Here is a 12,500-nt window from a genome sequence, read left to right as displayed (position 1 = left end):
CTTCGGTCTCTGGAATGTGTCATGTGATTTGATTGGTTTGACCTTGAAGGTTTTTGTAAAAGCGTAAACATACCTTTGCTCTGTCAGCGGATTGTTCCTGTGGGTATTGCTGTTTTGTTAGAGCCCTCGGTGAATAATAACTAAGTAGTAATAATTAATCTAAATTGTTGTCATTAAGAAATTATACATTCTAATTATTTTCTCCTCAGGGAAGGTGCACCTAAAAGACAAGACTCTGACCGTCAAATCCACAAGAGGAAGGTCAGACATGAATCTTTTCCCAGATTCACATGTTTCAGGTGCACTGTGTTTAACGGCAAAGCTTCCTAGAGAGGTCCCCTTCTTTCTCTCTTTCTCTCTCTTTCTCTCTCTCTCCCTCCCTCCCCCCCTCTCTCTCTCTCTCTTTCTGTCTCCCTCTCTCTCTCTCTTTTTTAAATGACATTTACAACTCCTTGAGACAAAATAGAGATGGCCCTCTTGTTCAGCGTGTCCATCTGAGCGGAGCGAGGGAGAGAGGGCAGGAACAGGGGAGGGGGAAGGAGAGAAACGGAGGCACACGGAAAGGGGGGATTGAAAAGGCTGGAAATTTGCGGCGGAGTGTAAATGCTGGCTTCTCCCCGGGGTGATTTGTCTTTACACTCTTCTCTCTACAGATGTTAGGGGCCTTTTTTAGTAAAGACCTGAGGTTCTTCACTAGCACTTTGATATCCTGCTCGAATTCAATATGTGGAATAGAGGAGCCACTCTGTGACTTGGAGCGCCTTGCGCGCCTTTGAAGTCTGATCCAATTTTTGCTGCGCACCATTTGATGTTGAAAGGATGAGATGAAGAAAACGTAAGGTTTTTGCCAGTAACTCTGCTGAGCATATGTAAGATTAAAAAAAGGCAAAATTCTTTCGGAGGATGTACTTAAAAATGTTAAGCAGATTAATACTTTCCTGTAGCTCCTTTATTCAAAGATAAAATTAAATATGTGAGGTAGTCTGAGAGGATGGCCGTCGTCATTTCCAGCATTACAATTAATCTTCTGTGACACAGTTTTTGCTCAGAATGAGACAGAGACAGCGAGACAGACAGATGGAGAGAGAGACAGAGAGAGTGAGAGAGAGAAGAGAAGAGACCTGGTACTTCTGCATTACTAAAGCACTACTAATAAATAGACCTGCCATAACTGAACTCTACATTAGATTACTAATGTGTAGCTACTTTTTAATTTCTCTCCTGTTTATTTCACAGTCTGCTGGTGTTTTCGTGTGTCTGTGTGTGTGTGTGTGTGTGTGTGTGTGTGACTCTTTTAAGGTCAGTGGTGACAGACAGAGAGACGTTGACAATAAAGAGAAAACATCTGATGAAGTGAGTGCAGAGGCAGAGACACATCACAAACAAGGTGAGCTCTTCTACACACACAGACACACACACACACACACAGATGGGGGTTACTGCAGGTAATCAGCTACTTGTAGATCACGAAATCTCCTCATTCACTACAAGAGGCACTTTTTTAGCACTTATAGCCTCCGTATGTCACTGTAAATGCGCTCACATTCTTCATTCTCTCTCATTTCCCTCATTTTTTGTTTCGTTCCTTATTCTCTCTCTCTTGCATTCTCCTGTCCTCTTTCGCCGCGCTTCACAACACACTCCAGACTTGCCGTATGAGTGTGGGGGCTGGTGTTAATGCTCTGGGTCACGCCAGTACAGAAAAGCCACCAGTCTCTTCAAAGCAGCCTTCACGTCTGAGGCTCCGATACACCCGCGTAGTCACGGCGACACCGACACACACACCCCTCACACCCACTGATTTGCTGAACATATGTTTGATTTGTGTTTTCGCCCTGGGCTATGAATTCCATTAATGAGAGTTTTCTGGGAGGCACGTGTGTGTGTGTGTGTGTGCGCGTGCACGTGTACGTGTGTGCAAGTGTGTGGGTGTGTGTGGGTGTGTGTGTGGGTGGCATACATGAGACTTTGGGGCGGGGGGGGGGGGGTCGCCTAGTGATGGTCGCCAAGGGAGACAGGGGTCCATCATTAGTATGATTAGTGAGTGAGGGGAGAGAGGGGGTGGGATTGAGATTAGCTGCGTTCTGGGGATTAGGGATTAGGGATTAGCTATGATAATGTCACACAGGCGCAGCGCTACAGAGGGTGCGGGATTACTGTCAGATCACCATGGTACGCATGCGTTAGTTAGCGGTAAAGTCCCCAGGAGGGAGAAATGGTGACCCTACTCATCTCTGTCTGACACACACACACACACTGTGTCTCTCTATTGCAGTCTCTCTCTGTCTTTGAACTCACTGATTCAGTAGGACATGTTGCTGCTTGGTGCAGTTGTCAGAATTTGATGCTAAAATGTGCGTTTGAGGAGGTGAGGTCGCTGTGAGGTCACTGCAGAAGGACAGTTTGGTCTGCTGGTGCCCTCTGCTCTGTGGATGAAGACGTCCCAGTCCAGTCAGTACCGTTTAACTTTCTCTGCCTGTAGAATAGGCAGCAGAGAAAGAGAGAGAGAAAGACATTCTGAGGCCTTCCTGTATGGGTCTGTGTAGTACTGAACTGATCAGAGAACACATTCAGGGCCAAACCCAGTTTAAACTCCACCCACACCCTGAAGCCCATGTCCCAGGTACCGAAGAGCCTGCAGATGGACTGATCCTCACAGCACACAGAACCCAGACGGGGAGCTAGCATGCACCTTCCCAAACCAGGTAATGCTGTTTCCAGCGCCGCTGCTTGGCCTGTGGGAGTGGATGTCTGTGTGTGCGCGTGGCAGGGCATGCTTTGATCGGGTAGATCAGAGTGTGTCATTGTGTGTGTGTGTGTGTGTGTGTGTGTGTGTGTGTGTGTGTGTGTGTATAGAGCCAGATGTCTGGAGCTCAACTCTCTTCCTGCCTCTCATCCTGCTGCTGTCCCTGGAGATATTCTCACACACACTCTCTCTCCCTCACTCCCATGCACGCACACACACACCCATCCCAAATCCCTCGCTAACCTCCCCAAATTAAATCTGCTTTAGGTCAGTGCCAGTGACCTGCAGCTACTCTTCCTGTGCTTGATGGACATTAAGTGCCTCAAACCCCTAATCAGACCCCTAAGATTGTGGGGGGGGGGGCAGATTACCTGCCAATTAAAACACATCTGATTCTTTTGTTGTCAGGTTCCTGAGCAGATAACCTGCACACGCATGCGCGCACACACAAATACGCATGCGCACACACATACGCATGCACGCACACACACACACATACGCATGCGCGCACACACACACACACACACACACCTGTCCTAATCCCCTATATTAATACCTTATTAATGCTTTACTCTCTGTGGAATGTAAACACTCACACACATACAAAACTTAAGCACTGTCAGAGATATGATCAGAGCTCTCTCTTGCTCGCTCTCTCTCGCGCGCTCTCTCTCTCTCTCTCGCACTCGCTCTCTCTCTCTCGCTCTCTCTCATGCTCGCTCGCTCGCTCTCTCTCTCTCTCTCCCTCTCTCTCTCGCTCTCTCTCATGCTCGCTCGCTCTCTCTCTCTCTCCCTCTCTCTCTGTAGTAAACAGGATCAGGTGTTATGGGCTCTGAAACCTGAGCTCCTTATGTTAACAAGCTTTTTGAAGATTACACTTGTGGTAAACATACATGTCAGGAGAGAGGCGGCGATTTGGGCACGAGACGGAGCGAATGACCCGCGCAGGTGAGGCAAGGCACGCAGCTCGAGAGACACCACCACCCCGGCGTTAGACTGCTGACTGCACACAAAAAAAACGAAGCGGAGTTACTGTGCTGATTGATCTGAGTTTCACACAGCGCACGTTTGCTGCGACACGCGTCAGAATATGTAATGCGTACAACAGGCGCGTGGATCAAAAACGCTTATATTTACACGCCTGAAAAGCGTCTTCTGAATTTCCCTCGCCTTCTGTCTTTTGTAAGAGACGTTTCTGGGTGTTTGCGTGCTGCTCTTCAGCTGGTGAACGCCTGCCTCTGATGTGTGCCACTTGTCAGCTTGAAGTTAATCACGGTCTGGTAAAGCATCTTCTGTGTGTGTGTGTGTGTGTGTGTGTGTGTGTGTGTGTGTGTGTGTGTGGATTTTACAAGGCAAGCAGCAGACAGTGGGAATGGCCTCGTGTGTCAGTGACCGTGGTGATGCGCAAGACCAGTGGCTTTCCCACTGTGGTCTTTAGTCTCGCGCAATGTGACCCGTACGTGATCGCAAGTTCAGCGCGTTGGTTGGACGTGACCTGCTGGTTTGCGCCAATCTGCCGATCCGCGCTGAAGCCGGAGGCTCCCCCAGCACTCCTGCCTTCCCACGGCACCTCCTAACTCCACTTCCTGCTAAGCAGTGCTCTACAGCGAGGTGGAGATGCCTGGCCACAGTAAGGGAGCACCGGATTGGTCACAGCTACTGCATGTATTAGCACTGGGCACTAACAGCGAGGTTGGTCTATCTGCAAGGGCCACTGTGTCTGTTGGCAGGATTATTGAGCTACTGTTGGATAGCACCCTTCCAGTTTAAACCACTCACACAGTACAGCGGGGTGCGGGAAACCAGTGCAGCATGCAGGAGGTCCAGAAACTCCTCCTCCATTGCTCTGCTGCAGGCATTGCTGACTTTGGGCTGCTGGGTGTACCGCGAGCGGGAACAGAGGCACGGTGACCGAGGCCGTTTAGTTTACAGTGACGCCACGGCTCATCACCGCGGCCGTCATGTTGAACACACGTCTGGAGAGCCATCTGACAGTTCAGACAGCTGATGCATCCCCTGGATCTTCTCGCAGCCAAAACGGTCCCTCCTTCTCTCCCTTTCTCCCCTCTCTCCTTATTCCCTCTTTTCTCTCTGCCTGCCTCTCACACTTTCCCTCTCGCTGTTCCTGTCTTCATCATTTGTCTCTGACATCTAATACCTCTGTGTGTTTCCGAGTCGGGCACGGCAAGACGGGGCACGTAAGTGGAGGGTGTTTTGGAGTCGGGGGGTTGTACTCTTCTCACTCTCGTGCAAACATAGCGCAGCTTTCTTAATCCTCTCAGTCTGTCAGACCAGGACGTTCCTCACCACCGCTCACAACTGGACTGCTCTTAAAACAAAAGAGTAAGATGGCATTTGCCTTTCCACCACACAGGGGGCGATGGGTTTTGTAGGCAGTAATGACCAACATGCCTGTTCGACCCGCCAAACGTTCGCCAGGCCGCAGGAACTGTTGGAACCCTTTGAAGCGTGTAAGCTTGTAGAGGAGCGTGTAGGTGTAGAAGAATAAACCCTCAGACGAGCAGAAAAAGTGTCGGCATGTAGTGCGTGTTTGCCGTGAGCCAGTTGTGCCGTGGTATTGATTCATCAGGTATTTCCTCTCTCCTGCTCCCTCTCTCTCTCTCTCCTCCCTCTCTCTCTCTCTCTCTCTCCCTCTCTCTCTCTCTCTCTCTCTCTCTCTCTCTCTCTCTCTCTCTCTCTCCCTCTCCCTCTCTCTCTCTCTCTCTCTCTCTCTCTCTCTCTCTCCTCTCTCTCTCTCTCTCCCTCTCTCCTCTCCTCTCCTCTCTCTCTCTCTCTCTCCCTCTCTCTCTCTCTCCCTCTCTCCCTCTCTCCCTCTCTCCCTCTCTCTCTTCTCTCCCTCTCTCTCTCTCTCTCTCTCTCTCTCATTCCTTGTAGTGTGTGTGTGTGTTTTTATACTTTGTGAATTCCTTGCTTTTTATGCAAACAGGGATTATTCAGTAATGAGTGTGTCTCCGATCGAGTTATTTCCCATAAATCACTGAAGAGCCGGAGCCAAACTGATCTGGAAGTCTTCAGTGGTCCCACCGTGTCTGCTCACTAGATTACTCGAGGGGTGGCATGTGCACTAAGTAGAACAGGGTCTGCATTAAAAATAAATAAATAAATAAATAAATAAATATATATATATATATATAATATTTTTTTTTGTGTGTGTGTGTGTCGGGAGGGGTGCATGAACGTGTGCGGGCGTGTGTGCACCTGTGAGCAAACATATATGAATGTGTGTGTGTGCGTGTGTGTGCGCTAGTCTCCGGTCTGGTCTGCACATGCTTCATTTAGACATCAAAAGCTCTGGAGTGATGATTTCTTCTCCTAATCCTCGATGCCTTTTGGTGCTTCAGACGCTCCAGCAGAACAAGCCGACTGCCGGGCCCAGGCTGGGATGTTTCAGGTGATCGCAGCACGTGATCGCAGTGCAGGAATCGATACGCCTGGCCTGTTTGCCTTCTGAAAACTCCATTTTGGCCTCTCCTTCATGTTCTTTCGGAGGAGTGTGCTGTTTCCAAGGGACTTGCTGAGTGGTATTTAAGAGCCACGCGGAGAATTTGAAAATGGAAGCACAACCTATCTTTAAAAAGAATTCAAACATTTATAATATTCAAGGCCGCCGCTCAAATAACAAACTCAAATCTTAGGAGACTCATTCTCTGTCTCCTTGTTTTTCTTTCTATGTCTGTTAGACAAATCAATAGTCCATTAATAAATGATGGCAGGGTATCGGTACTTCTGTCCGTCAGCGGTCAGTTATTGGTAACCCTTTCACACAGCTCTCACGGACACACCCCCTCCCAACCACGCACCCTCTGGCCCACACGCGTGCAGTCACTGTGAGGGAGATGGTAGATTATTCAGTGAATTGTATTGGACTGCAGGCCATTGTACACTGCATACACATCAAAGTGAACTCAGTATTTACACATTGCACCAAAACAGTCTTGCAGTTCCAGATATTCTGCATAGTGGCGCTCCAGTATGTAGCAGCTGTAGGCTGTGTGGATATAGATTTCTGGGTAATGGGTGTTGGGTATGTGTAATGGGTGTTGGGTATGGGTGATCGTGCTGGGTGTGTACAGAAAGAGCTTCTTCCACTATTGATGTCTCATCCTTTCATCAGCATCTTAAATTTCAGTTGGTTTTGCTGGATGTGTAATAGAAATTATTAAAACTACAAAGCGTCTTGTTCTTTTTATAATTTTGTAAATAATTGTTATTTATTGAGCACTGTTTGAATATTATTTTTTGTTTGCTTTTTGCATATTGAAGAATACAACTATCTGTATCAAGCAGTACCTGGTTATCTATGAACATAACCACTGTCTGGGGCAAACAGACAGCAGAGCAGGTAGCTGTGTGTGTGTCCGTGTGCATTTGCGTGCGTGCGTGCGTGCGTGCGAGTGTGTGTATGTGTGACCTTCTTAAGATCAGCAAATCATTGCGAGGCGTTTAAAAGCTGATCTGAAATGTGTTCAAGTGGGTGTGTTTCTGTCCGCCAGCCACATGCACTAGAGAGCGAGTGGACCACCCTGCCTCTCAAGCTGTTCCTCTGCTCTTCCAGGGTTCCATCTTGCTGCCCTATAGCCTGCAGTGTCCTCTTTCAATGCTCACCTGTCCACGTCCTCTAAAACGCGCCACACGCGTGGTGAGGTAGCTCGGCGACTGAATAACCGAGGCATGGAGTTTCACTCAGTGCCACGTGACCATGTCATTGTCAGTAAGTGTGTAGGCACAAAGGGGTTTTATTACCATGAAGGCAGCTTGACAGTAGATCAACTTGTTTGCGGTGACACAGCTTATCGGACTGTGAGTTTTTGAAGGGCTCTTGGCAGAAGGGATTTCATTGTCTTGTGTGCAGTAATCTCTGTTTCATGATCACTGCTGTATTCTGATTTTTGTTTGTAAAAAAAAATGGATCAGACAGGTCCTAACTGAAACATTCAGGGCTGCTAGCAGTAATTACATTACACTTTGATGAAATATCAAGGGAATTCTGTTTTCCAAACCTTGTTAAGAGTCATGCTCTTCCCAACCAACATTCTCTTGATTATGTGTTTGTTTCTCTCTGTGGTGTTGCTTGTTTCTGAGAACAAAACAACTTTTATTCACTGACCATTGTTATCTAGCCAAGTAGTGTCTTCTGGTGACCAAAAGCCATCTTGAGTTATGGCTTTTAAATGAGCTGCCTAAGTAAATGACCACTTTATTGTTAGATTCATATTGTGGTGTGCAAATAACGTCCACTGAAGTCCGAAAAGTCTTTAAAGTGACGAGGTACAGGGACTGAGGTACTTGCATAATGTATGCTGCTGTTTCATGGCAGTCAACCTCTGGAAGTCTTTTGAACCAGAGTTGTAAAGCATGTACTTGATGGTGCTGTGACTCAAATCGCTGCCCCAATTATACGCGTCCCAGCTTTCATAACCAACCATGAATATAGACACATCACTGTCTCGTTAACGCTGTAAAGCGGTACATGGAAACCATGCAAAGTGAAATTACATTTAAGAAGTCAGCGAGAGAGAGAGGAAGCGATAGAAAGGGTGTCAGTGTGTGTGAAAGAGAGCGAGACCTCCTAGCTTTGAAGTCTAAGCAGGATTGAGATATGGCGAAGCCTGTTCAAAGTTAGCGCTTCGCCGAGTTGCCCCGTAACCACAAGTTACTGAGCGCCGCTTCGGCGGAAGGATCCGGAAAGATGATGAGCCGGGGAGGCCTGTCTCTGTTAAAGTGAAGGCTTCGAGATGAAACAGAAGCAGGCATTAAATATACATGCCGCCTTGTAAAGGTGTCCCGGATTTTAGCGCGTGCTTTTGTGGATCAGACATGTTAAGAGTGAACATGAGATGAGCTGTGGGTTTCCCAGCAACGCTGACACAATGTTTGATCTGCAATAATTGTAAACGCACAGAATATTCAGCCGTCAGATCACAGAGCTACTGCGATAAATACATGCTGCGTATTTGAACATGTCTCGGCACAAAGTGCACAGTGACCTTCTTCAGATGACACCGAGCCGATGTTGGGCTGATGTCTCAAGTCCCGCCCTGTCAATCTGACGTAAATTAATTCTCAATCACTGTGTGTAAACTGGGACCAAAATGTGTCGAGGCCTTTATAAACCGCGCGCAGTAGTTTTGTTTTGTTTTTTGTTTGCTTGTTTGGGTTTGTATCTGTGTTTTATTGTGTGTGTGATCTTATAGCATTTCCTAAAGTTGTGGTTGTGTTCCTGGGCTATCTGCTACCTGGGTGATTGTTTTGTTTTGTTTTCAGCACAGTGGGCTCTGTGTGCACTGGTGTGTGTTGGGGGGGGGGTGTATGTGTATCTCTGCATGGTGTATTGCCATCAGGTTTGTCTCACAGTGGAGTTTTAACGCAATTACTGCATTGACGCACAGTGGGGAAAGATGTCACAGTGCGACACTCCCCACTGATCTGTGTGTGTGTGTGTGTGTGTGTGTGTGTGTGTGTGTGTGTGTGTGTGTGTGTGTGTGTGTGTGTGTGTGTGTGTCCATCCAGCAGTGAAGGTCCTGTACCGTGCCCCTCGGCGACGAGGCCACCAGCCGAAGCTTCTGAACAGCCTGCAGGACAGTCTCTACTACGGCCAGCTCAACGTGAGTTCAAAGCCCCAAATCACGGCTCTTGTCGCACTTTGTTTCCAGATGATAATACAATTAACGGTACCTGTGCCAGACCCCCGAGCCGCCGGCCGTGACCCCCCACCCCTGCACTCCGAGCCTGTTGTCTTCAGTACTGGCTTCTGCTCCTTATCTGTTGCTTTCATGTAGGGATGTCTGCCTTCACGGTGAATAATTGATGTGGTTTATCAAAGCCGAGCAAGATGCATGCTTCATCAGGCACGCCCGGCCTTCTTTGATCAAAAAAAATTATGCTGTGACTTCTGATGATATCAGCATCTGTTCACATTCAACACAAAATCACTCTGAATTAAAAATTAATGGGTCTCTCTCTCTCTCTCCCACGTGTTTGTGCGCTAGTTTGTTCGTTCAGCATTCGTTCGTCCATTTGCTTGTCTTTTCTGACTCTGTGATGCTTTGTGTGTGTGTGTGTGTGTGTGTGTGTGTGTGTGTGCGCGCGTGTGCGTGCTCTCTCTACAGACAACTCTAGATTACCAGGGGAGCAAGAGGAAACCCAGAAAACTTGGGTAAATATCTGCCCGTTCTGCATTCTCTTTTCTGCCGTATCTAAACAGAACAGGCCCTCTGTGGAAGTGAGCAAGCCACTAACAGATTGTGTTTTCTGCGAATGGAAATTCAGGGCTCAAAATAAGCAGCTTTTAAATAGCTCTTGCTTTTCTGTTATTCTTGGGAGGGAAGAAAAATTGTACATTATGGAAATTTTTATTGTGATATACAGTGACTTTCTCGCTCTCTCTCACTCTTTCTTTTTGAACTAAAGCCTGATTTAGTGTGCCAGGTCGGTTTAACTAGATGCGTATTAAAGTCAGTCTCTCTCTCTCAACCATCCCATCACTGCTTACATTTAAAGGATTAACATTTGCTCCCTGAAGAAAACTAAAATCAGCGTCCACGCGCGAGCTGTCTAATCCCCTTCACCCATGTTGTCTGTTTAACTTCCTCCCTCGTCCCGTCTCACTGTCTCGCTGTCCCTCTGCATTTCTCATTTTTCATCCCTTCTGTCTCTTTTTGTACCACCCGCCCCTTTTCATTTTTCATTTCTTTCTTTCTTTTCTTTCTCTCTCTCTCTCTCTCTCTCTCTTTCATTCAAACCTCAGGCAGATCAAACTCTTGGATGCAGAGGATGAGTATTACAAGCTGCTCTCTGCAGTGGAGTCTGTCCCTGAGGAGGAGTCTGGAGATCCTTCCCCGGCCCTTTTGGGAGGACCCCTGGTGAGCCGGAGCTGAGAGGATGCCGGACTGCCCCCTGCCCTCCCTTGCCCACAGCAGCAGGTGGGCAATCCCCACCCTGTCATTTTTACACGCGTCTCACACACACCGCACGCCATCCAGACACCAGCCAGCAGGTTCAGAGTTCACTCCTGACCTGGTATCAGAGTAGAGTGTGGCCTTGTTTTCTCTCTCAACCTTATTTAATTATTGAAATTAACCCAGCCATGATGTTAGCCAGCAAAGAATCTTAATATAAGAAATAGATAAATAGTTGAAAGCTCTGTATGTCAAGCATCTTCCTTCAGTAGCGGCCAAACACATCAGTGCCCTTCAGCTCTGGCTGACCTATCCACAGACCGTTCTAGTACACTGTTAGTTCATTATCATCATATGTTCAGTGTCGATTGGCTGGCTATTTTACTGGAAACACAGCCTTGTAAATGTACAGTTCGAGGCTGTTTCCCATCTATTCCTCAGCAAACTTTCTCCTGGCCACCTTTAGGCACTTCCTCAGTGGTTAGTCTCGGACCACAAAACTGAGCTACAGTCCGAATTAGTGTGACTGTCAAATAAAGTTTTACACCTAACCAGGACATATAAAGCAAAAGCCAATAAAGGGGCAAGTGAATACAGGCGACTGAGTACTTATTTCTCATAAACAGTAAGTGTAAATTGATGTATTATAAATCAGCACACAAGTACCTATGCTTCAGGAAATGTGAGACAAGGAGGAAGCATTTTATCACAACCATAATCGATACGACATAGATACATTTTTATTTTTAAATAAATAAATAAATTACTAACAAAATAAAATGTACTCATCAGAAATTCCAGCCCAGCTCCCAAACCAAATTCACCCATAATTGTGCAGTAGCTACCAACGTGGGTGCAGAGAGAACGTAAACATGCCCCTACTGCTGGTGATGTCCGGCGACAGAAAGCAGCTCAAACGTTGTCGGGGGGACGTGGGCCGTGCTGATGTGACAAAGTTGAGCAGAGTTTAACGTTATGCAAATTAGGACATGGTGTAGTGATTACCACTGGGACTGAGCACAATGGAGTGTCCTCAACTGGACTGGTAAACCACATCATCACTAACACTAGTACTAAATACCCCTCTGATAATCTCTTTCCACACACTCATTCGCAGAACATTTGTGATCACCCATTTGTGCAAAATTAGAAAAATTTAAATACAGTTAAACAGACAAAGTCATCTCATGAGCTAGTTTGAATAACAAAGTTGTTTCCAGATTTCTCCTCAGTGCTCCCAGCTACACTCTGTAGCCACGAGCAGCCTACGGCGTACTGGATTGGCAGTATGGCATCAGTGAAATCATGGCACCCAAAGTTCAGCTTGAGTTCAGAAATGCCCACAGGCGATGAGCACTGAGCTACTTTGGGAACGAGAGGCAAAAAGTCCCTGTCCGTGTGAACGCAGAGAAATACCTGTGAAATCAGCCGACGCATCGCTTCAGTGGAACATGGGACACCCAGGCACACCTGGAGAGCACCGGCTGCCCAGTTCTGTATATGTGATCTAACAGATGCTCGTGATTGGCTAGCATCACACCGATCTATACGGTTAGGCCCACCCATTCCCCAAGAGGCCATATGCCGCCTTCTACTCCCCGACACAGATGGCTGTGGTCTTGTCAGGATTCAAACTCGCCAACGCCTGAGAGCAGGCTGAAACCTTAGATGGTTGCTAAACTTGGGAGAGCATCGATGTTTTATCTTTTGGTGGGGGGGGGGTCCCTCAGGAGGTAACAAAAACACTTGTGTGTACTTGCTGGCCGGTACAATACTGTCTCTGTTTCAGAGTTTGTGCTCAGATGGAATGAAATGGGCTGAACTGAAAACAAACG

The 12,500-nt window shown here is 47.3% G+C and overlaps 1 protein-coding gene across 1 annotated transcript in view; it reads left to right on the top strand.

Annotated features, from left to right (window-relative positions):
* The window catches only part of myo3b (myosin IIIB), a 54,639-nt gene that overhangs the window by 36,480 nt on the left and 5,659 nt on the right, over positions 1–12,500 (top strand). The window contains exons 30-34 of the mRNA XM_035522959.1: positions 210–261; positions 1,300–1,387; positions 9,278–9,372; positions 9,877–9,923; positions 10,515–10,689. Coding sequence (XP_035378852.1) covers positions 210–261; positions 1,300–1,387; positions 9,278–9,372; positions 9,877–9,923; positions 10,515–10,644 — 412 coding nt within the window. The 3' untranslated portion in view covers positions 10,645–10,689. The remainder of the gene's footprint in view (positions 1–209; positions 262–1,299; positions 1,388–9,277; positions 9,373–9,876; positions 9,924–10,514; positions 10,690–12,500) is intronic.

Source organism: Electrophorus electricus, chromosome 2, assembly GCF_013358815.1.
Source record: "Electrophorus electricus isolate fEleEle1 chromosome 2, fEleEle1.pri, whole genome shotgun sequence".
NCBI classification, from domain to species: Eukaryota; Metazoa; Chordata; class Actinopteri; order Gymnotiformes; family Gymnotidae; genus Electrophorus; species Electrophorus electricus.
This window is presented reverse-complemented; position numbering and strand designations above follow the sequence as displayed.